This window comes from Papilio xuthus, unplaced genomic scaffold (assembly GCF_000836235.2).
Source record: "Papilio xuthus unplaced genomic scaffold, Pxut_1.1 DF827679.1, whole genome shotgun sequence".
Classification (NCBI taxonomy): Eukaryota; Metazoa; Arthropoda; class Insecta; order Lepidoptera; family Papilionidae; genus Papilio; species Papilio xuthus.
In genome coordinates, this window is record NW_013530970.1 from 274,577 (window position 1) to 297,652 (window position 23,076).

The following is a 23,076-nucleotide window of genomic DNA, read 5'->3' on the forward strand; positions in this document are numbered from 1 at the left end:
ATAGGATCATCCGATCGAGCCAACATCTAAACGAGTTTCTCCAGTACGTTTTTTGATACAAAAGTTAACTATGTTTTGTTTATAAATCCCAAAACTAAATTGAAGTAATTTTCATGTTCCATGAATTATAATAATTTTGTAACTAATGTAAAACAGTCAAAGGAAAGATTTCACACTAATTCAGAAGCCGAGAGGAAAGTTGACTGAACAAATGGTATGAAAGCCGTCTCCCACGTAACCCTTTATTAAAATTAAAGGAATCGCGACGGACCAGCAAACACAAAACCTACGTCCTGTGATAGAATAATGAATCTGACGTAAAACGTTAACTAGTCTCCTTATTAATAATTCAAGCCGCCACAAAAAGCGGAACGGACATATTTACAGTTGAAGCGAAATTAACGTCTCCCGCCTTATGCTTTGTTGTAAGGGCATAGTCGTCGCCCGGGGGGACACCTGTCGACCATACGGTCGCACAAACATATATTAATAACACGTTAATTTATTAACAAGCGCTGTTTATCCAGGGATTAACCGAGAATAGTTTCAGTTGAACAACAAAGGACCCGAAAGGGTTCAAAGCGAATTTCTTGCCGACATATTTACCTTAGGTTTGAGGTGATAGTAATTTTACGCGAGGTCGGGCGGGGCTTTGCTTTCGGTCAAACATTTGCTCAGTACGTGCCTGTGTTAATATCTCTAATACTCTACAATTATGTATTCATCTTATTGTGAATTATTATACTTTTAAATTCAGTCTAATTCCTTTCTTAAAATTCTAATCCAACGATCGTTGTCTTGGCAAATAAAACCAAAACTACGTTACTCTATAATCTAAAATAAATACCTATTATGTGATAAGATTTTTTTTATATTCAAAAACTTTTATAGCTCAGAAGTCTTTATTAAATTTACTCTTAAGGAAATAGTAATTAAACCTGTATACAATTGTGCGACTAACAAAGAAGGTTTAAATAAACTTTTCGTAATGTCAAGAAAAAGGCACCTTTACAAATCAAACATCAAACCCGGTCTCTCCCGGAGCGAGCAGCGGCAACGAGCAAACAGTCCTGAGATCGCACAAAAGGCGAAAGGTCCGAAACCGAAGTGCTGCATCATTAATAAGCCACCGGCCACATTCATTGTTGCACTATATTTAACAACTACCCTCAGGAAGCACAGCGTACGGTGGGCAACGCAAGTCTCCACACTACAGTATTGATTGCTATTACAATTGCTGACGTTTTCATTCTTTCGTTAATTTTTACTTCATATTTTTACATCACGCAAGTCCTGGACAAATAGTTACATGTTTTCATACGATAGAAAAGGGAGAATTTAAGCAAAAACAAAAGAACTCACAGTATCAATAACAATTATGAATTTACTAACTAAATGATTGTTGAAACTCTAACGAACGAGATGAATGGAGCTTGAATAATTCAACGAATTAATAACTGATTTAATTAAGAACCACCTGAATGATCACAGTCCGAGTGAACTGTGGTGTAGGTGACAGGTGTTGTGTGGTCGGCTGTAAGCCAGCCTCCGCAATTGAATGGAAAATAACACCGGCAACTCTTTGTTTTAGAGAGCGCTCGGAGCAAATAAAACTATTGTTACAAACGCTAATTAATTCTGATTTGTTAAAGTGTTAGTAACACTTTCAAAAGCTAAATAAAAAGACACATTTTTTATTATAACGTGGCAAGCGAGCAAGCGGCCACCTGAATTAGCAAATGTAGGCAACGCATCCGTAATTTCAGATGCATTGCCTTTAATCGACGGAGGAGGTGTCTCCTTATAAGAATAGGGATAAAAACATTAATTAAATGTAAATTATCGTAATTATATTTTGTCTTAATTGAGCGATTTTGAACCAATACGGTCTTGAATCAAGAAAATTTGATTGGCATTGAGGTCTTCGCTCGGGGAGAGGTTCTCGTAAGGGCACAAATAAAAAATCCTCTAAATACTTATTTATGAAAGCATTTAACTGGCAAAGTGTAATTGTTGTACGATAGTACTGTAGTTAAACATCAATAGATGTTTACAAAAAGCGCGCCACTCGATCCGACCGAGTTGTTTCGAAAATTTTCGACTTCCGTCGCGAAAAAAATAAAAAGAATCAGATTTCCGAGTGGGGAACCCTTCAGTTTCCTGCGAAGTGGCGTCATAATTATCCCTTAATGATTCGTTCGAGCTCCATCGGTGTGGCCCGGTATTAATATTCCATGCATTGAGTGCGCGTACAGATGTCGCCTATTTTTTCTTTTACCTGAACAAGAATTTTGCACTCAATCTAGCAACTGCAATTTCTTTCTTAACTTTCTTCTTTAATAAATTCTTTTTTACTGCGCACACTACATTAAGAATTAAGCAGTATCTTTACCGCCCTTTGAAAAAGTCGAGACTTAATGGTCTTTAAAATCCTGCTTGATTGGTAGAAGTAACATGATAGAATGAAGTAATATTAATACAGCACAAATTGATAAGGATAGGAGAAATTATATATTATAAAATGTAAAAAGTTAGAGTAGTCATAGTGCGTACAGGGAGCGCGGAAGTGCGCTTTCGAGTCGATTGTTTCACGAGATTTTAATAACGGTGCAACGCAAAGAACAAGTCGAAAGCCATTGTTGACTTCAAGATGGTGGGCGCGCTCGCTGCGGGCTCTATTCCAGTTTGATTTCTGTCAAGATGCCGCTGTCCTCTCTCAATCGGGGGAGTTATTAGGGGAGAGGGAAATACGTAATTCTCCGTTAATTCCTCATTGATGTAATTAAGATAATAGGTTTGATGAAATTAAACCATTCGGCAAAAGTATGTAAGTACATGTATCGTTTAAAGAATATGGTAAAGAGAGGATACAGTTGTTTGATTATGTTGTTCAAACTATTGTGTACCTTCTTGTTTTAGTAGCATTCAAATTGTGAGTAAGATGTGCCATCGACCCATGGCATGTAGTTAACTCCAAGCGATGTGTGGCACTTTATATAGATTTAACGGCGTCCCAAATTTACTTATTGTTCCTCAAGATGCTTCGTTGTCCCTTGAACAGGTAATGACGTTATTTATTGGCCATAACCCAGTGTCCCGAGGCAGGCACAAAGACAGGCTGCGGTTCATGTCGCCGTCATTAATGCTCGTTATTTAATAGTTTGATAGTTGTGCCTCCGCCCCTTTCACTGCCTCATAGATTATTGTAATATTGCGACCGCGAGCCCTTTGCGGTCGTGTTACATGATTATTTGCCACTTTGCCAGTTAAAAAATCACCCTCTTTTCCTTTTTTTACAATTTGAAATAATCTGCATGATAAATCTAATATTTGCAACGAGAACAGGAATCGCAAATGAAGCGCATATCGAAGTATAAAACAACGATCTGGAATAAAACATATATTTTTAGTTCTGCAGTCGGCAGTCAGTAGTCAGCAGCGGCAGTGGCAGGCGGCGGGGGCAATTATCCGCATCTCGGACACAACAGCGCAGACGTCCTCCACTCACAATGGCTGCCACTCGAGGTCTCAGTGTAACGAACGAATCCACTAGTGCTACTATCAACCGGTCCCTTTCGCGAAACTGGAGCGAGATTGTTTGCGCGACACCCCGCCGGTTAATGATGTATGGAGAGCCGGCAGTGGGGGGCGGGGGGGTTCATTAAATGTTGTTTGTCGACGCCCTTTTTTAAAAATTTCAGCCTCCATTCCTTGAAAATATATTTTCACTGTGCGAATGGATGCTGATTAGCGTGGTATTGTGCCGCTTCGACCTGAGGACGCGGCGCCTCGACTTCTTTCCTCACTCTAGAAAAATTTAATTTGTCCTCTAATAAACAACCTTGTAAAAATATACGGACAAGGGAAATTAATAAGTGCGCGACGTGCGCGTAGTTTGTCATTTTAAAATCATGACCTTCGAAGCCTCGAGGCGACAATATCGGTGCCTGCGTAAGGTTTTACAAGCGACAATGTGGTAGGCGGCCGGACGGCCGGGCAGGACAGGGGCACGCTCACAAAGCCTCGCGGGCCGTCCCACGCCGCCATCCATCACTCTTCGTCGCCCCGCACTCCCGGCCCACCGGCCGACCTCTCTGGACCCTGATCATTATTTAAAATATAGATGAGTGTTTTCTTTCCGATAATCGAGACTGCGATTGAGGGTCGGACACAATGGCGCCACTGAAAGAGTCGCCCGTGGTGGCGCGGGGGCGGCGAGCACAGACCTCGCTTATTTGTATTAGTAAATTGAAGGTGCAGTGTCCACTATACCGAGACCCCGGCCTCGGGTAGCGGGGGTTTGATTTTTAAAACCCGTCGCCGGAGTGGGGGATCAATTAACGTGGTCTTTGTGAACATTCTATCGGCGCGCAATGAAAAGAGTTGTGATTTTCTTTGATATGCGGAGACGCGGTTTGCCGAGTGAGAAATCAAAGGGCTCCATCGTGATGCATGACGGGTTTTATTAAGATTTAATGCCGCCAACGACACTCGGAGGCGGGAAAAGAACGAGTCTCAAGTATTCGATGTACGTTTTACATGACGCCATTTTGAATTCGGTCGCATAAGGGCTGATGTGAAAACGGAATACGAAATCAACGCATTCTAAAGTAAATTTAAATTAATATTGCTGCTAAAATTATTTACAAAAGAAAATAAATTTAGTAGGCACGGTAAGATTACTAGTGGCATCAAAATGCCTTTTGAATTTTGTTATTATTATGTTATGAAGTTAACAAAGATTTTGGACTAAAGGTGTATTTCAATTTCTAGCTGACACAAGACAATACTACAAAAGTAAGGAGGTATTTTCAAAATCGTTACAAACTTAAATAGTTTTAATGTGAAGCTTACTAATAAGATTGGACAAATCCTTCAAAGTGTTGTATAGGAAGTCCGCTATCCGGTCCTCTCTCAATCGTCCACCTCTATCTACGATCATCAGCTTAACATGCAAGTTAATGAACACCCGTGGGCATACACTCACGCTGGCCGTGTACCGGAGGAGGGGGTGGCGACCCATCCCCCACCCCCGGCACCATCTCGACACGAAGTCTTAAGCCCGACTTACACAGCTCGCCTCTCATAAAATCGTTACCGATATATGGCTTTATAATATAAAGTTTTAAAGAACCTGCCCATCGTTTTTTAAAGAACAAAATAGTGACATGAAAAAAATATTGTGTGGTCAGTCTTACTGTTATGTTCTTAAAAAAAAACTTTAACTTAAGAAGGTTTTAGGTTTAACACTAATTTTTAATGACGCTGCTATTTCGGAGATTTTTGTTACAAAATAGTGCGTCGTTAGTTGCGGTACACATAAGCTACGGTTAAACATAGCATTAGTCCAAGACAACAAAGCCTTCCTACACTCAACCGCATCGGTTAAGACAACTCACACGGTACACTATCGAGACATTATTAATTAAAAGGAAGCTTACGAAGCCCGCACGTGTCCCCGGGCAATCGTCAGACAAAGAACGGACGGAATCACCCGGGGAGCGGGCGGCGGGGCGGGGGCACGGGTTCTATCGGTTAATCCGGTCTCGAAGGACCAAGTATCGATGAAACCTTCGATGGTAAAATGTACTGTTTATGCTTTTAATTATTCAAACATGTCTTAAGACGTTTGATAGAAAGCATTATAGATTTTCCAAACAAATTCATTATGGTATTGTCTTCGGGTGTGCAAATGGTGCATGTAGCAAGGACCCAAATTGACTTCATCATGTTTGTTAAGGTCAAAATTTCTAGGTTTAAAATGTAGTTATTTATATCAAAGGCATTTAATTCAAAACTCAATTTGATTATAAAGATGTATATAGTACAAGGAGTTAATAAATTTTCCCCCGACTACCTCCAGCTAATGAGTAAAACAGGCTCACTCCTACCATCCACACCAATTCGCAACGCCACGATAAATAAGCCGACAATCGGAACAAATGGACAGGAGGCGAATTAAAGCCGGTGTATTTCGATTCTCATATATTAGGCACATCGATCTCACACGTCTCGGTAAGAACGGAGAATGCTCGCAAGCACGCGATCGTCTTAAGTTCCCACACCCACTACCCCACCTCCTAACCCTACAAAACTACACAAACAATTGTTTTGCAGCCGAATTGCGATAGGATTAAGTTGAGATTTGATTGGACTCGAGTAAACACAACTGTTTGTGGCCGCTGTTACACCAACGTGTAACATCAATTTTAACATAGTATATTAGATTCAGATTTTTCCGGTCGAAACCCTTCTCTCCTAAATTCTATACCAATATGGTTTCGATCATCAAACTTCAATTTACTCAGTATCTTAAAAACATGTAAAATACTTCAATTGGAAATTAAAAAAACAAAATAAATACAATGCAATATTTCCTCTCTTCACTCATCAAACTGATGTATCGTATAATTTATTGCCGTCGAAAACATATGAATGAATTGAGATCCTCCTATTAAAAATGACGGTGTAACAGAGGGCCGCACTTAACACGGTACAACCAAAAACAAAACAATCCGACGCTCACCTCCTCGCGTCCGGTTGCTTCCAGTAAATTTACATCTGGGCCATGTATCCCGCAGGTCCGTGGGGTCGGCAATAAAGTGTTCTTAGCGGAGGAGAACGTCTTAACGCCCTCTAAGAGCGGCCAGCGATCACTTCTACATTGCGCTGACTGTCGACTATACTTAATGTACCAAACTTGTTCGTTATTAATGATTCTTGTTACCTTATCTAACATTTTGATAACTTTTATCACATAATTTCAATGAAACATTCTGTAGAAAGCCATAAGGGTGGAGTACCCATCTTATTTCTTACTAATCTTACTAATATTATAAATGCGAATGTTTAGATGTTCAACGAATCTCGCTGAAGTTTGCCATAGATGTAGAACATATACTGGAAGAACACAAGCTACTTATATTTTTTTTTAATTCGCCGCTGACGGAATCGCGAACGACAGCTAGTACGTGATAAAAAATAAAAAAAACAATTTTTGAAGGTGATGTTATACATTTAAAGAGAAATTATAAAAAAGTCAATTTCTCCAGACTGTTGTTAATTGCTGCTTCCAACTAAGAAGGCATAGTAAAGGGTTACGTCTGTTTGCTTATGCCGATGCTATCTTATAATAATGGCGAATGGCGATGTTTGCGCAGGATATCTGAAGGTGGGCGCGGCGTAAATTGGCTAACCGTTAACATTAAACTTTAAGTAAATTAGTTATTTACTATACTGTATCTGATCGACCCAACCTGGTTACAAGGAACATAAAGGTTACGGTTGTAAAGATGTTTACTGTCTTGTGTAAACTATCTACGTACTAATTATATTAAGCCTCTGAATTAATTAATAAATAAATAATATAAGGATCCCATTGATGTGTGAACAAGTTTTATTATTATTACGTCATTATTTAGTTGTCATAGCTCAAAGGAATATTTACCACAGATATAACTGGACTGGAAAGACAACTATCTAGGTTTTTTAACTTTTTAATGACACTTGACCACGTCGTAAAAAAGTGTCTTATGGGAAACACTTTTGACCGAAATTTGGGTTTTCTTTCAATGTCTAAGATTTAAAAGCAACTCGAGGTACAATTTAAGATATTAACTAAAACTTCTAAGATATTGTGGAGCTTTGAATTACCAAACGGGTGAACGTGGGCGCACCTAAAATCAGATTAACAATCGAGCCGGACAAAGGGCTATTTGGTCCGGCTACGCTACAGAGATATAAATTAACTAAAAGTGACTCATAATTTCTAACACCGTAATATGAGACACTAAAATCGATTTTGATTTATTGAATTATTATAACATTAATTAGATTTTCGATTCAAAAGCACACTTTAACAAAATTTTTAAAGATTAAAGAAAATGTAATTTAATATTATATAAAACATATACACTATACTAGTCGCGTCATTGTTTTCAGGTCAAATTACTACCCGAGGAATTGCGTCAAAAATATAAACATTCAAAACTGTGTCACATCCAGTTGCAATAGCGCGACGTTGAGTACATCTTGATTCGGTCAGTGGTCACTATAAATTGCCCTATGAGAAGTAGTGATTTAATCGGCTACCTCAGGGTCCCTCAGGAAACACATTAAATCGTATGGTCAGAGGATAATTAATTCCGCGGTCTCTGCAAGTGAGATTAATGGCGGCTGCTGGAGAGCATTTCCGATGACTATTGCCTACTTAAACTTGTTAATGATATTTAATGAATTTACGTTAAATTATAAAAAAGATTATCTTAAGAATATTTAAAAACTTTCATTTAAACCTTAGTAATATGACAAATGCGAAAATTTGGATGTATGGATGGATGGATGAATGTTTGTTAGAAGATATATAATAATTCAAAGGATCTCGCTGAAATTTGGCTCACATGTAGAAAATAGTCTCGAACAACACATAGGCTCTCACTAAGTGTTTTTATTGCCGCGTAAACGGAATCGTAGGTACCTAGTCTTAAATAATTTTTAAAATGCAATGATGAAGTGTCCGACTATCGTTACTTTTCGAATATATTTAATAATTTAACACGGTTCTCAAAACTTAACAAATGGTAACTGTAAATTCATTGTTGAGATTAAAGTCTATGTCAAAAAAAATTAAACACCATTTCGGATTTTTACAGACAATTAATTGTAAACTAAATTAACCGACCTTCAATAAACCTCTTTATGTAGCATCCACTGAACAAGAACATACCTATTAAATTATTAAAATTTCAAGTGAGCGACGGGCCGCATCCACGCAATAATACCAGTATCACTCATCCTGATGAAGGGCCCCCGATGGGCTCGAAACTAGTGGGTGCCGCCACCGGATGAATATACGTAAATGTTTATCCGTGTTTATATATCAGTTTAAGAACATACCTGAAACAAAAATAAATAGTCATCATCTCTAATTCTTTAAGTATTGAATTCATTTATAAGCAGTCAAAGCCAAAGACTTCATTTATAAGCAGTATATATAAAAAGAAAATACCTAAATCATTATATATTGTGCTCTTACAAGAATTACTAATAAAACAAAAAAAAGTATTCTGAAAACTATTTATTCACTCGGCTCATTGTCTCAATACCAATTATATATCAATTCAGAAGTTCAATTAATTAAATGTAAATACTTGTTAATAAATAAATACAGTCCAACCTGGATAAGCCAGAGTTCAAGGGACTGCAATATTTTTCTTGCTTATAGTTTTCTCTTACCCAAGTTTCTTGTTTACAGAGGTTGTCTGTCGGGAACAAAATGACTCGCTTTTGGTGTTTTCTCGCTTATCCAAGTTTGACTATATTTAGTTATTCGTGGTATTATTTCATGTTTGTATTTATAGGTATAGTGTGAGTGAAAAATTATAATTATGCCAAAAGTAATGTTAAGGTTTGTGGTTAAAATGCAGAACACTCAGTTAGCGGAATTTTGTTGCATTGTTACATTACATTTCAGATTTGTTTAATCCCCTATTATATGTAAATTGCGAGAAACAACTTAAGTTATTTAACTTTTTGCAAACCAAAAATTGGATCATTCAATAGCATTAAACACTTTATATTATAATTTTGGTATTTTCATATAAATGTTTCTATACGAGACTGATCTATTCCAAGGATACTGTTCCTATAGTACTATAGTCATTATTATTTGAATGTCAATAAAGTTGAATGACCAAATACAAAAAAAAACAATAACATGCGAAACATAACATAACCTATAAGTTGTCAATATTACTAGTAAAATGAACTCAAACAATGCTCATTACAAAAAACTGCTTACCTGGTACGGTGTGTTATCAGGATGTTCCTCCAAATGTTTTAGATTAAGACAAAACAGGCAATTCTCAAGAGAGTTCCAAATATAAAGAACATCATCTTTCAATTCTATAAAATTATACAACTTAGCACCTGTATTCTCCTGCAGGCTTTCTTTTATATCCTCGAACATTTTATGTTTTGGCAAAATAGTATCGTAAAGTTTTGTATCCATCGTTAAAATCGTTTCAATCTTACTTTGTTTTGAAAACTTCTGTTAGAGCGTTTGACAGATACTAATCGCGGTATTTTGCTTTCCGTTCCGTTTTACGATCACGATTCAATCAATGATTTTTTACTCAAAGTCAACAAGTTGCTTTTGTAAAGTAACTTATTTTAAAAAATATTTTGAACATTATCATGTTTTTGTTTCTATTTCATACTCTTAAAATTTTATTAAAGCCAATACTTAGTAGATTTTATATGGGCAAGCAATCACTGCATTGTTTTGGTTATAAATATAAAGGCCAAATACTGATTATGAACTGACCTGCCTCACTTCAGGTTGGCGATCTTCATCATCATTACCACCTAGATTGGACAGTCTTCTTCCATCTTTTTTACTTTACACTGACGTGTATTCTACCACGATTAAACTACTAACTTCGGCCAAAATACATGTATTTTGCATACGATTGAAGGTGGTGGTGATCATTTAAGATCGTTGTACAAATACAAATGTTAATTGTCCATTTACCTTTAAAAACATTGATATTGTTATATTAGAACATAAGAGTGTGACCAAATGTGATACAATACTTGAATAAACAAAACATTTGTGCCATAAAAACAACCGATTTGCGAACAAATAAACAGCTAGCCGGAATATTTTACGCGGGTAACGCAATATTTCTCCATGGCAACTAATTTATCATTGATATTCCTCGCGAGCAATTGACTAAGTACACCCGAATGGAAACATAGCGCCTCCCCCGGATAGGTGGAAACGGATTGTTAGATTGTCCGCTCCTGTGAGCTGTATATCACTTCGCTCAAAATGGTATCACGTAATTTCATCTCCCAAGGCCCCGCGCCTTGCTTTCTTATAAATAAAACAACATATAGGCGGCGATAAATTTTGCTTTTCGAGATCGCGAGGTGTATAATTTAAATCTGAGCTCGTTTTAACGTTGTTATCGAATGTAGTTAGCGATGAACAATTGTAAATCGTACGCCCCTGTTGTTGCCGAGTAATAGCCCTTGACGAAAACGAAAGCGGAGGAACTAGTAGTAGTCCACCAAATTCCAAACTATTTATCAGAATCAGAAGAGAAACAATTTCAACTTTAAATAATTAGGCGGCACTGTTAGACGTCAGTCAAACATCCCAACAAACCTACTATTAATTATGCTTAAATATTTTTATAGTAACGTAAGATTTTTGACATTGACTTGATAAATGAACTAGTGGTCGCTGGCGACTTTTTTTAGTGCAGAATTAAGAAAAGACGTCTAAAATATGGCAGCCTGCATCAGCTACCTTCTAGTCCAAGTCCCGTCTGTCTAGCCGTTCCGGAGATTATCCGCAGCAAACGCGGCCTTGCGGACAGACTGACGGACATAAATTATGAAAATGGTTTTGTCGTAATTACATATACTCAATTTTATCTTTATATATGTATATGACTATAGGTTTGTAGATACGAAAAAACTAAATATGCCATCCTAACTTTTCTTTCAACTACCGATTTGAATTTTGACAATGGCCACTTTCTAAATGGATAACGATATCAATGTTTAAAAAGTTTAAAATAAGTAAACACGTAGTAAACTTCAATATAAGAAACCAGTAAAGCATGAGCATCTAAGATCAATGTCAAAACATCGTAGCCTGAATAAAATATAAGGCGAGTCGAGTGCTCAGTTTTCGCGAAATAATGCTATTGATAAATTTAGCAGCGCGTCTCACATGATATTAGAGGGTGGCGATGTGCGCCCCCTCCCCCCCGGCACCCCGCTCTATTATTATGCCGGGCAGGTCGCGACAAGAATGACATAGGGTTGTCAACTATAAACATCTTGAAGAAAAGAAAAGGCTGGTTCCTACAGAACAGAATTTTAAGAATACTTCGTTTTTATAGTAAAAGGTGACAAACGAGCAAGCGGCCACCTTTATTAAGAAAGTGATCGCAGCCCATAGACATCTGCATTTGCAGATGCATCGCCTAAATTTATCATAAAAAGGATGGGACGTACAGAAAGAGAATATCCCTACCTATGATTCCCTTTTCGCTTTAATCCATGAAACATTCCCATGCTTGCCGCGTACGAGAAAGGAGAAGAGGACTAAAATTAGATGTCAGGAAATTCTTAGAAAGTTACTTCAATGTTTTTATTACGTAACAGTGTGCGATTACGTTGTGTGAGACAGCCCTGGATGGAACAAGCCGCTGGGACGGCGCCGATGACTTGTCATTAATAACGACAGCGGAAATGTATCAAAAGGTGACGCGTGTCCCTCCGACCTCGTCCTCCGTACTCCGTCTGTCTCCAGCCTTATTTATGATACAACAGAACAATATTTATTTGTGCTTATAGATCTTTATTCCGCGGGTATATTAGCGGTCGCCATATCTGTCCTTGTCCAGTCGGATATTTCATTTTGAAATATTGTTCTAACTGTTTATATGTTTCATAATGAGATGTTATTATAAATTTGGCTATTAATTAAAGTTAAGAAACCTATATTTTTTTAATCTTATTATATCGAAGAACATATAAGCTACTAATTAAGTTTTTTTTTTAATTTCGCTTGGATGTAGTCGCGGTCAACGTCTAGTAAAGCAAACTCGCCGGTGTATTTCTTTTGCTCCAGTATTATCATCGTTCTGTATTTGTCACGTATGTAATATGGGTATACAATTTACACAATATCGTCATAAGTCTTCACGTCAGATGTCCTCCCGAGACGGAGGCCCCAATTACCGTTGGAATTGTTTCAACGTGGCCCTATCTATTACTAACACGGTTGGGAATTGAGACGGCAATGTTAAAAATAGTTTCCGACGTCCCTAATGCAGTGTTTTCTAATTATAATGATTGATTTTGCCGTCGCGTGATTTGTTAATAATATGTTACATCGGTAATTTTGGGGATAAAAAACTTTCAATGCTTGGTGCCCGATGTTATTTATTCCTTGTGCATTTATTGTATCTTTTTCTGCAAGTATGTCTGCTTGGGATTAAAAAAATTATATTACTCAGTGACAATGTTTTCAAATAGCAAAAAAAATTAAAATCAATCCCGTAGTTTTTGAGTTCATTTGTTACATACAAAAATACAAATTTTTCGTCTTAATAAGTAAATAATTTGACATAAACTATTAAGCATAGGATTAGCCAACAGTAAACAGTAAGTTTTATTGTAAGTTATAATCTAAAAAGAAAAAAAAAACTTATACGTTAAAGACTTGACAAACTAGCTTGAAGACCCTACAACTCTATCATACGGTCATAAGGATTTCATGAAAACAAAGACATCATCCTTTAAACGACATGCGTTATAAATTCCTTTCACTGCCCCATTCAAATCCTCGTAACCTCAGTAAACAAAACCAATACACTCCGGACATAAATCTCCCGTAACGTCCGAAACACTTCAAGTGTCTTAACCGCGTTCTTGTACCTTACATATGTTAGCTAAGAAAGGGTTGAGAGCGCTACCTGTGTTAGGAAGTAAGGGGAGGGGATTTACTCCCCTCATTTGTTTGCGATGACCCCCCTCCCCCCGTTATCTCTTAGCCTCGTATCGTACCTTGTCGTGTGTTACTTCGGTTAACATTGTTTATATGATTTTAAAATATCTTTATAACACAACTTATTAATTTGTCTATTTATAAAAGTAAAAATAGAATCACGAATCACAGCTTACGCTTTTATTGTTGAGGATGGAAAACTTATATTAATTAATGATCTTATTATTATTTAAATTGTAATAAATTGAATCATAATACTTCTAAATCGCATAATATAATGGATGGAGTGGTACAAGAAATATTAGTAAATTAAGAAAATATACGACAAATCACCGTAATTTTAATTTACACAGCTCTGAAGTCACAAAATTATATTTACAAGGAAAACAGCATGTTATTGTCGAAAATTTAACATTTACTATATGAACTTTGTGCCTACGAAATATAACTTACATCATAACATTGGTAAGAAACGGGATTCTTACCACGGTTGAACTGTTTGAGCTCTCGATATTATTTAAGACTCTGGTAAGAATCCCTTTTCATACGGATGTTATTATAGTAAAAACCACGAAAGTTTAAAGTTATATGACTTACATCATTGCCTAAAATAATGTTTATAAATGTGTTTTTATTAATTTGTTTTAACTGGTTCTTCTGTATTATGTGTACTGTGGCGGTGGTCGCGATAGAGCCAATAAAGTAAGTGCTATCTCGGTGTTGGAGCGGGAGGCTGGAGGCTGGAGGCTGCACTGCGACTTCCTGAATTGTATCGCATCGTAAACACAACTCGCTGTAAATTCAAACGTTTTGACTTAAAACGTTAATTGTCGCACACTTTGATAACAATTCCTGAATACAATATGACTACAATACAAACAAAATAATATATCTAAAGAATATAAGTAACTTGGAAATACTTCTGGAGACTTTCTGGACATACCTCCCAACGTCCATCCATCCAAACATTAGCATTTATAATATTAGTAAGATAAGCGAAGTTAAACAGATAAGAGAAACTCTGGTATTGGTTTTGGCGTATCAATTGATAACTTCAATTTTTTATTATCTTTTTAAATATTAATGGTATGCAATTGTGCATTGTAGATTCATTCACAAGTAAACCGTAAACAAGTAGACCGGTGAGAACTGATATTATGGAAAATTCCAAAAATTATCATTTCACTTGGGATATACATAGAGAAGGAACTGCACTAAAGAGAGTAAGCGAACCAAAAGAGGTGGCAGATTTGATTTTATTATTAGCTGGTGATAAAACAAAAGGTGTAACGGGTTCTGAGTACGTTCTAGACAACGGACACTTGTTAAAAAATTGAATAAATTAAACAAATTTACCTAGAATTTTATTTTTATTATAAACTAAGTATGAAATTAAAATAAAATACAAAAATATATTATTTGCAACAAATAAAAGACACCAGAAAATAGATACGAGCGAATATTACTATTAGAATTATACAGTTGTAATCGTTCTAAAAAGGAATTGAGCTCATTCAATGCCATAAATATATGTCACATACAAAATGTGATAGCTGCTGTATGACTTATTGTTTTTATCTTTGAGTTATTCGATAAAAAACATTTCGATCATTGGCTAATATATTTAATTCCTTAATATATTCTTCCTATCGAAATCGAATGACAGATAACTAAAATCATACAGTTAGTTATATTCAATTTCAATTAAATAATTTTAAGTTAATTTCTGTTTCATTTACTTCACCAAGGAACCGTTATCTGAAATAAACACGGATCCAGTGATACCTATGGCTTTATCACTGGCTAGGAACAACATCAGGTCTGCTATCTCCTCGGGTTCACTGACCCTCTTGAGTGCAGTAGTCTGCGCTGCTGCATCCCAGGTCATGATATCCGCTCCCATAGATTCGGCGATGTCCGTGCGCACCGGTCCGGGGCTAATGACGTTCACGCGGACGCCGTACTCCGCCAACTTCAACGCAACTCCACGAGAAAAATGGTTCAACGCAGCCTTCGATGTGCAGTACGAAGACAACAATGACATCCCCAAAGTCGAACTCCCAGCAATACTGGACGTATTGATAATATTACCTTTCGTCTTGATAAGGTGTGGTATCGCAAGATGCGTCAAGTAAACGGCCGCCCGTAAGTTTATATTCATTATGGCGTCGAATTTCTTCATAAAATCGTCACTTGTTATGTCATTCCAATCGGCGACTCCTGCATTGTTTATTAGAACGTCTAGCTTTCCAAAGGTTTTTATAGTTTCATCTATTACTTTCTTCGCCTCTTCGTCCTTTGACACATCAGCTTTGACAACCAGAGGTTTCTTGCCATAACTTTCGCACTTCTCGTTTACTTTTTTCATCTTCTTTTCATTGCGTCCTATCACAACGTGGGCCCCTTCTTTCGCCAATGCGATGGCTGTGGAAGCTCCTATGCCGGAACTGGAGCCCGTTATTATCACAACTTTATTATCAAAACTCATCTTTACTCCTCCGTGGTCCAATCTATTTGGTAGTTGTGTCACTACTGATCTGTTATTTACGTAAATCGTCTATAAATTGCGTTAAATGATGTACAAAATATGAGTCAGCCAGTCATAACCACTTAGAGATAAAATACTATTTACTAATCATATACGATAATAAATGTTACAACAAAATTGTAGAATGAGTATGCATTTTTCTAAGCTAGTGCGTAATTTTATCGACAAAATTATCATATCATTAGTTGGTAACGTGGTCTATGTACCATTAGTTAAATAAACATGTTTGTAATTAATATAAAAACGTGGTGCTCTAAAACTTAACCAATAAAGATGACGCGCCCCAATGCCAGAGTTGAGGTCCTAGCACGAACATTTGTGACAAGCGCCATCTTATTATTATCGACAGAATTTGTATGAAATTGTGTGTACCAGGCGTAAAGTACTCCAAAAATCTCATACTTAATGTGATATAATTATCGATGACGATGCGAAAGCGTATATCGAAAATATTCATGCTAGGCCCAGTTTCTCGTCCGTTACGTTGTGCAACTGTCGTATAGTATCAATGCTGATTTGGCAATAGTAAACATAAAAGTTCATGAAGTGTCAAGCTATTAAAAATTGTGATAATAATTAATAATACTAATAATTATAAACATTTATTAATATATGGATTTAGTCGTGGATCCACACCTTTTGAAGAACAACGTTTTTTGTATGATTTTTTAATTAACATGTGTCGTAATTTGATTATTCAAAGAATCACATGGTCTTGATATTCGATTTAAAGTTTAAGTGTGCTCGTGAGATATAGTCGTGTCCCTCTCTCTCCTCTCTACTAAGTCAGTCAATTTTTAAACCCTTAGCTATTGTGGGTGTTTTAACACCCTTCATCTTCTTCTAGTCTCTTCAGTCTTGAAGGTTGGCCGCTAACTTGGAATAGCTGGTAACACCCTTAGTTATGTTATAATGCAGATGTTTAGATATATGTATGTATGGATGGATGTTTTTAGGTGTCTCCAGAACGGATCATAGTTTGGAAGAACACACGGGCTTCTAATTAAGTTTTCTTTTAATTCCGCGCAAACGGAGTGACGAGCAACAGCTAATCTTAAAAAAAAAGTAGTTTTAAGATAAAAAACAATATATTCATTTATGCATCGTCTGAATACTTTTTTAATCTACAAATACATAATTATTTGCATTACTCTTATCAAACTATAGTATATTAACTGTCTCTGCGACTTCGAACGCGCGCGGTATAAAAAAAAAACCTAATTACTAGCCTATGTGTTCTTCCAGACTATGTTCTACATTTATGCCACATTTCATCGATATGTATACAGCCGTTCTAAATATATCTTGTAACATTCCATCCAAACATTCGCATTTATAATATTAGTAAGATAAGAACATAATATCTATAGATTGCATTAAGCAAAATCAATAAAAGTAATTACGATAAGTGGGTACAAGGTTTCCAGACTAATTTATCAGTAGCAAGGAGGCAGTTTATCGATAGCCTGTTAAAATGTGAACAAACAATAAGACACTTTGATCCATTTGAGTTGCTACGACAATCGGCGCGTGACATCATTTAAAACGATGAAAAAATAAAATAATATCAAATAATATTTTTATGCGTTTCCACTTCTATAGTCCTTGGGACAATAGAGTAGAGGTTGTATAGAAAAAAAATATTAAGCAAAGTTTCAATAAGTCATTATGACCTTTGGGTGAGGCAACTCCGTGAATTATTATCAGAAAAAATGCTGTCTATAAAAATATTGTTGTTAGAAGTGTTTTTTTCTTCATCTTATTAATTTACTATTCAGATTCGATTTTGAAAAGGTCAAACTACAAAACATTATTAAATTGAATAATAAACAAGTATAATATAAAAAAATCCAATTCCTACTTCCTACTAGAGTTGGATTTTACAACGTTGTTCTACTAGGCAAATCTTTTTATCTTTAATTTTGATGTCGGGGCACTTGTACAAAAATGTGTCATCCGCTATTTTGTGACGGCGCGGCGTCCACTTTTTATTATAACAGAAGGGGGCAAACGAGCAGCGGGAACACCGAGGTGTTCAACGTGGCCCATGGGCATCAGCAATATCAGAGGTACCGCAGATGCGTTGCCGGCCTTTGGAATGGTGATACGCTCGCTTCTTAAAGGACTTTAAGTCGTAGCGGTTTGGAAATACCGCCGAGGACAGACGTATCTACTTTTTATTTTTATAATATATCATAATGTAATCGTCATCTCATTTCCAATTAAATGAATAGATGAGGATTGTATCAGACTGGGGCGCGGAAGAGAGCGAAAGCGTGCCCGTGGTCCCGTCCCGATGCGTTGGAGGAACAGAGGGGTTTAGTGGGTATGCCTCCGCTATGGAGGACAATCCCACATAACTACCGCGTCCCCCCCGGGGCGCGGAGTATGCATAAAGCATTCCCCTCTGAAAAAAAAAATAGATGTGAATTGTATAATGCAACAAAAGAAAACAACAGTTTATGGTCAGTAATTTATTGTATATTTTACATATAAAATTTTACAATCGAGATATTTAGCAATTGGTTGTGATTTAGATAATACTTGTATATCATATCAACGTTATCTATTTAAGTAACTTCTGTTATACTTGTCCCTTAATTTTTCACTAAAATACCATTATCTGAAACAAATTCAGATCCAGTGATGCCTCTCGCTCTGTCGCTGGCCAAGAACAAGATTAAATCAGCAATTTCTTCAGGCTCACTGTATCTCTTTAGAGGCGTAGTCTCTTTGAAGGTGTCCCAATTGAAATTAGGAATGGATAGATTGTCTAGAATATCAGTGCGTACCGGTCCTGGACTGATGATATTCACACGGACGCCATGTCCAGATAATTTCAACGCGACGCCCCGAGAAAAATGATTAAGTGCAGCCTTCGATGTACAATATGCAGTAAGTGCGGTGGAACCTGCATTTGTAGAGCCAGCTATGCTCGATATGTTGATTATATTTCCTTTTGTTTTGATCAGATGTGGTGCAGCTAAATGCGTTATATACACCGCTGCACGTAAATTTATGTTCATCACACGATCGAAACTTATCATAAAACTATCACTTGTTATCTCATCTTGTTCCGCAATACCTGCGTTGTTGATCAGAATGTCTAATTTAGCAAATTTATTTATAGTTTCGTCTATCATTCTCTTAGCGTCGACATCATTTGATACGTCCGCTTTAATGACCAGTGGTTTCTTACCAAAACTTTCACATTTTTTGCTTACATTTTTCATTTTCTCTTCATTGCGTCCCACTATAACGACATTAGCGCCCTCTTTAGCAAACGCGATTGCCGCCGCGGCCCCAATACCGGAACTGGACCCGGTTACAATCACCACTTTGTTATTGAAACTCATTTTGTTGCGAGGTGCGCACTTATCAGCTTTGTTTTTAATACTGAGCTCATAAATGGCAAATCAACTATTATAAACAGCTAAATAATTGCGTAACTTAATAGAGTATAATCGGGAAATACGGGTATGCTAACTTTAGCTTTTAAAAAACATTACTTATCAATTTCAACAACCATTTTCAAAACTTCTTTCTGCTCATGTGTTGTCAAGAGTTCTTCTTTTTTTAAAAAAATCAATTTAATAAATGCCTTTTTTTTAAATAATAGTTGTATAGATTTATCATCATTTTAATAAAAAAAAAGTAATCTATTTATCAGAACCGATTACATAGCTACCGCACTGATTATGGATGATAATCGCAAAGGTTGGCGCTTCTGATAAAATTATTTTTTTTCTCTTTCTAACATACTCCACCAATGAATGTAAATATTTTGCCCGATATCTCCGTTTTGCCTGTCCGTACTCCTAACAAATATTGGCTCATCATTCTCGTAATTATATAGCAGAAGCACACTGGGTACTATTTTATTGTTACTTATGATTTACCAGTTTTTATAACTGTTTAAAATGAGTAGTTTTTTGTTATGAATAAATTACAAGTACTGAGAGGAACATTAATACATAAATACTGTATATTGCTTTTATTATTCAACGTTTTTTTCAAACTAACGTCATCTGATACAATGTTATATTAATAACAAAAATGAATAAATATGAAACTCAACAGATATAAATTACAATTAAGTAGAAATTTTGTTTTTATATTTAGCAATCAAAGCGCCTGCCGTAAATGCAATAGCAATCAAAAATGGTCGACAGAATAAATTATAGAATTACTTGGACATTCTCTAACAAAACTCTATTACAAAATCAAGAAGTAGTGTCTCTTAAGAAAGAGACAATAATATAAACGGACAAAAGCAACCAACTTATTCTAAAGTGGCGAAATACTTAATAGTTTAACCTAACCTCAATCACAACATATATGCGACAATCGCGACAATAACGTAACGCTTCACGACGCTTACATGTTAAAAAAATATTCTCCGGTTTAGTTAGTATCTATTTATAGACTTCTTGATGTCCTTGAAACAGCGTAAATAATCGCCAATCGACTCTGATAATTTATTTTAGAACATATAATGTGTTCATTAAAACAGCGCGAGTTCATTTAAATTTTTTATTATAATCTTGCAAACGCGTTCAATGAATTAAAAGTATACGAACAATAATCACATTTATTTGACTTACTTTATTGTACAAGTAAAGAACCGTTATCTGATACGAATTCGGATCCCGTGATACCTTTTGCTTTATCGCTAGCTAAGAATAGGATCAGATCAGCGATCTCTTGAGGTTCACCGACACGTTTTAAAGGAGTAGATTCTGCAAAGCTATCCCAATTTATAGACCCTGATGAATTGTCCAAAATATCAGTGCGCACCGGCCCCGGGCTGACGATGTTAACACGGACGCCGTTCTCGGCAAGTTTTAGTGCGACGCCACGAGAAAAATGATTCAGTCCAGCCTTAGATATATAATATGATAAAATAGTTGAAGCAAGAGATGTGGAAGTTGCAGCTATGCTTGATATGTTGACAATATTCCCTTTAGTTGTAATAAGATGTGGTATCGCCAAATGTGTTAAGTAAACTGGAGCTCGTAAGTTTATGTTCATAACGCGATCGTATCCATCCATGAAATTGTCACTTGTAATATCGTTGGGTACAAACATACCGGCATTGTTAACTAACACATCCAGTTTCCCAAATCTATTTATCGTTGCATCTATTATATTCTTAGCTTCATCGTCTTTTGATACGTCTGCTTTAACAACCAGTGGTTTCTTCCCAAAACTTTCACATTTATCGCTTACATTTTTCATTTTCTCTTCATTGCGTCCCACTATTACGACATTAGCGCCCTCTTTAGCAAACGCGAGTGCCGCCGCGGCCCCGATACCGGAGCTGGACCCGGTCACAATCACCACTTTGTTAACGAAACTCATTTTCAACTCGTGTAATATTCACCTCTATGCCTAAATATACTGTCGTAATATCTGTTGGCACAGAATTATATACTTTATGTAAATGTGCGTGTGCGTATATTTCGTAATTTTTTGCTTGTCATTCAGATAAAGTAATTGATAGCGATAAGTGTATACAAGTACAAAGTGTTTTGTCGGATGATTCTATTTATTTTATTAATTATTGTTGATTATTAAGAGGAATAAAACCCGTACAAGTCCTTGGATAACTATTATTACTACCTATTTATAAGCACTAAGATTAATCAACATGACCTGGAATAGTTTTTTTAGTTACCATAAAACAGGTTGTGTAAACTAAAAACAGCACGGCAGCCTAAAATACTGTTAATAAGTTGTTAAATCCTTATTATAAACTAAATAAAACTTTAAATTAACGTTCCATTAAACTCTATTCACGACTACATTTCATTATTACTCGATTTCCCGCGCGATTATACTTTTTTATATTTTTCTATAACTAAAAAGGCAAAGGTCTTAGTGGCCAGTATGCCACCTTTTTGGCAGAACGCAAACTCCTTGTCTACCAAAGAGATGGGATGCATAATTCACTCAACACGTTGCTACAAAATGCTTAGCACACATAGATTATAAACTTTTTTTGGAGTCGTTCACTGTGCCCGTCCGTCGTGTAGCAAAGATCGATTATTCAGCTTAATTTCTACTCTTACGCCGCTCCTCCGATAAATTCAGCGTCCCTGACACTTTGAGTTATTTAGGAGTGCACTGGTATTTCCTTGTACAGACGACAAAAACACCTAATAGTTGAACGCTAGAATAATGTCTCTTCTAAACTAAAGCAGAAGAATTAAAAAAAAATCATATTTAAAAGTTAAATAAAATAGGTTGTCATTTTCTGTTTTATAAAATGAGTCAATTTATTTTATATATAAAAGACAGTGGAAAAGAGACTCACTTCGGGGTGTTTTTCACTATATATGTTTAAAACCATGACCATTTGACACCTTGAACCACTGATATATGGTCAATTTGACCATGTCGATCTCCATTTCTTCAACTCTAAGTAAGAAGCTGAACTGAACTGAATTACAAAGCGCGTTGCTCACACAACATTAATCTAGCACATATTAGTCGGTAACGCATTTAGTCGTTAATTCCGTTCTGGGTATTGAATGGCCGGCCGCGGCGCGGATCACGGCTTTGTCTTGAGACGCTCGCACAATGGACGCATTATGTCTTATTGTTGCGTCGCCTGACAGTGCCCCCGTGCCCCCCGCCCCGTGCCCCCTGACCGACAGCACACATTCATTCCATTATGATCATGAATAACACGCGGATGTAGGACATACGAACGTAAAGATTGAAAAACAGATTCTTAAATGTAAATTAAAATATTCCGTTAAAATATTGAATCTATCACTCCTATTAACTAAATTAAAATAGAGAAAGCAATGAATGAAATGTGCTAATTAAATTCCTCTAAATCTTTTCTCTGTTGTTGTTTAATAACGGTATTTACTAAGAATTATTTGTGACTTTTCATACTACTCCTACCGGTTTATGTAAGCTACAGTTCCATCGTTAAAAGTGGTCTAGTTGTTCCTAAGGTCTTTGAGAAAAGTTTGGCTGAGCTTTCTCG

General features: G+C 36.4%; 4 protein-coding genes across 4 annotated transcripts in view; all 4 read right to left on the bottom strand.

Moving 5' to 3' along the window:
- The window catches only part of mbo (Nuclear pore complex protein Nup88), a 60,152-nt gene extending 50,092 nt beyond the window's left edge, over positions 1–10,060 (bottom strand). The window contains exon 1 of the mRNA XM_013312418.1: positions 9,800–10,060. Within this exon, the coding sequence (XP_013167872.1) occupies positions 9,800–10,009 (210 nt within the window). The 5' untranslated portion in view covers positions 10,010–10,060. The remainder of the gene's footprint in view (positions 1–9,799) is intronic.
- A 5,063-nt stretch (positions 10,061–15,123) lies between these two features.
- Positions 15,124–16,117, bottom strand: LOC106117636 (uncharacterized oxidoreductase TM_0325-like). Its single transcript, XM_013312023.1, has one exon. The coding sequence runs from the start codon at positions 16,014–16,016 to the stop codon at positions 15,264–15,266; it is 753 nt and encodes a 250-aa protein (XP_013167477.1). The 5' UTR covers positions 16,017–16,117; the 3' UTR covers positions 15,124–15,263.
- Positions 16,118–18,542: 2,425 nt separating this feature from the next.
- On the bottom strand, positions 18,543–19,537 carry LOC106117936 (17-beta-hydroxysteroid dehydrogenase 14-like). Its single transcript, XM_013312461.1, has one exon. It carries the CDS (start codon positions 19,430–19,432, stop codon positions 18,674–18,676), a length of 759 nt encoding a protein of 252 aa, XP_013167915.1. The 5' UTR covers positions 19,433–19,537; the 3' UTR covers positions 18,543–18,673.
- A 518-nt stretch (positions 19,538–20,055) lies between these two features.
- LOC106117939 (uncharacterized oxidoreductase YxbG-like) lies at positions 20,056–21,610 on the bottom strand. Its single transcript, XM_013312462.1, has one exon. The coding sequence runs from the start codon at positions 21,435–21,437 to the stop codon at positions 20,682–20,684; it is 756 nt and encodes a 251-aa protein (XP_013167916.1). The 5' UTR covers positions 21,438–21,610; the 3' UTR covers positions 20,056–20,681.
- Between the last annotated feature and the right edge of the window lie 1,466 nt (positions 21,611–23,076).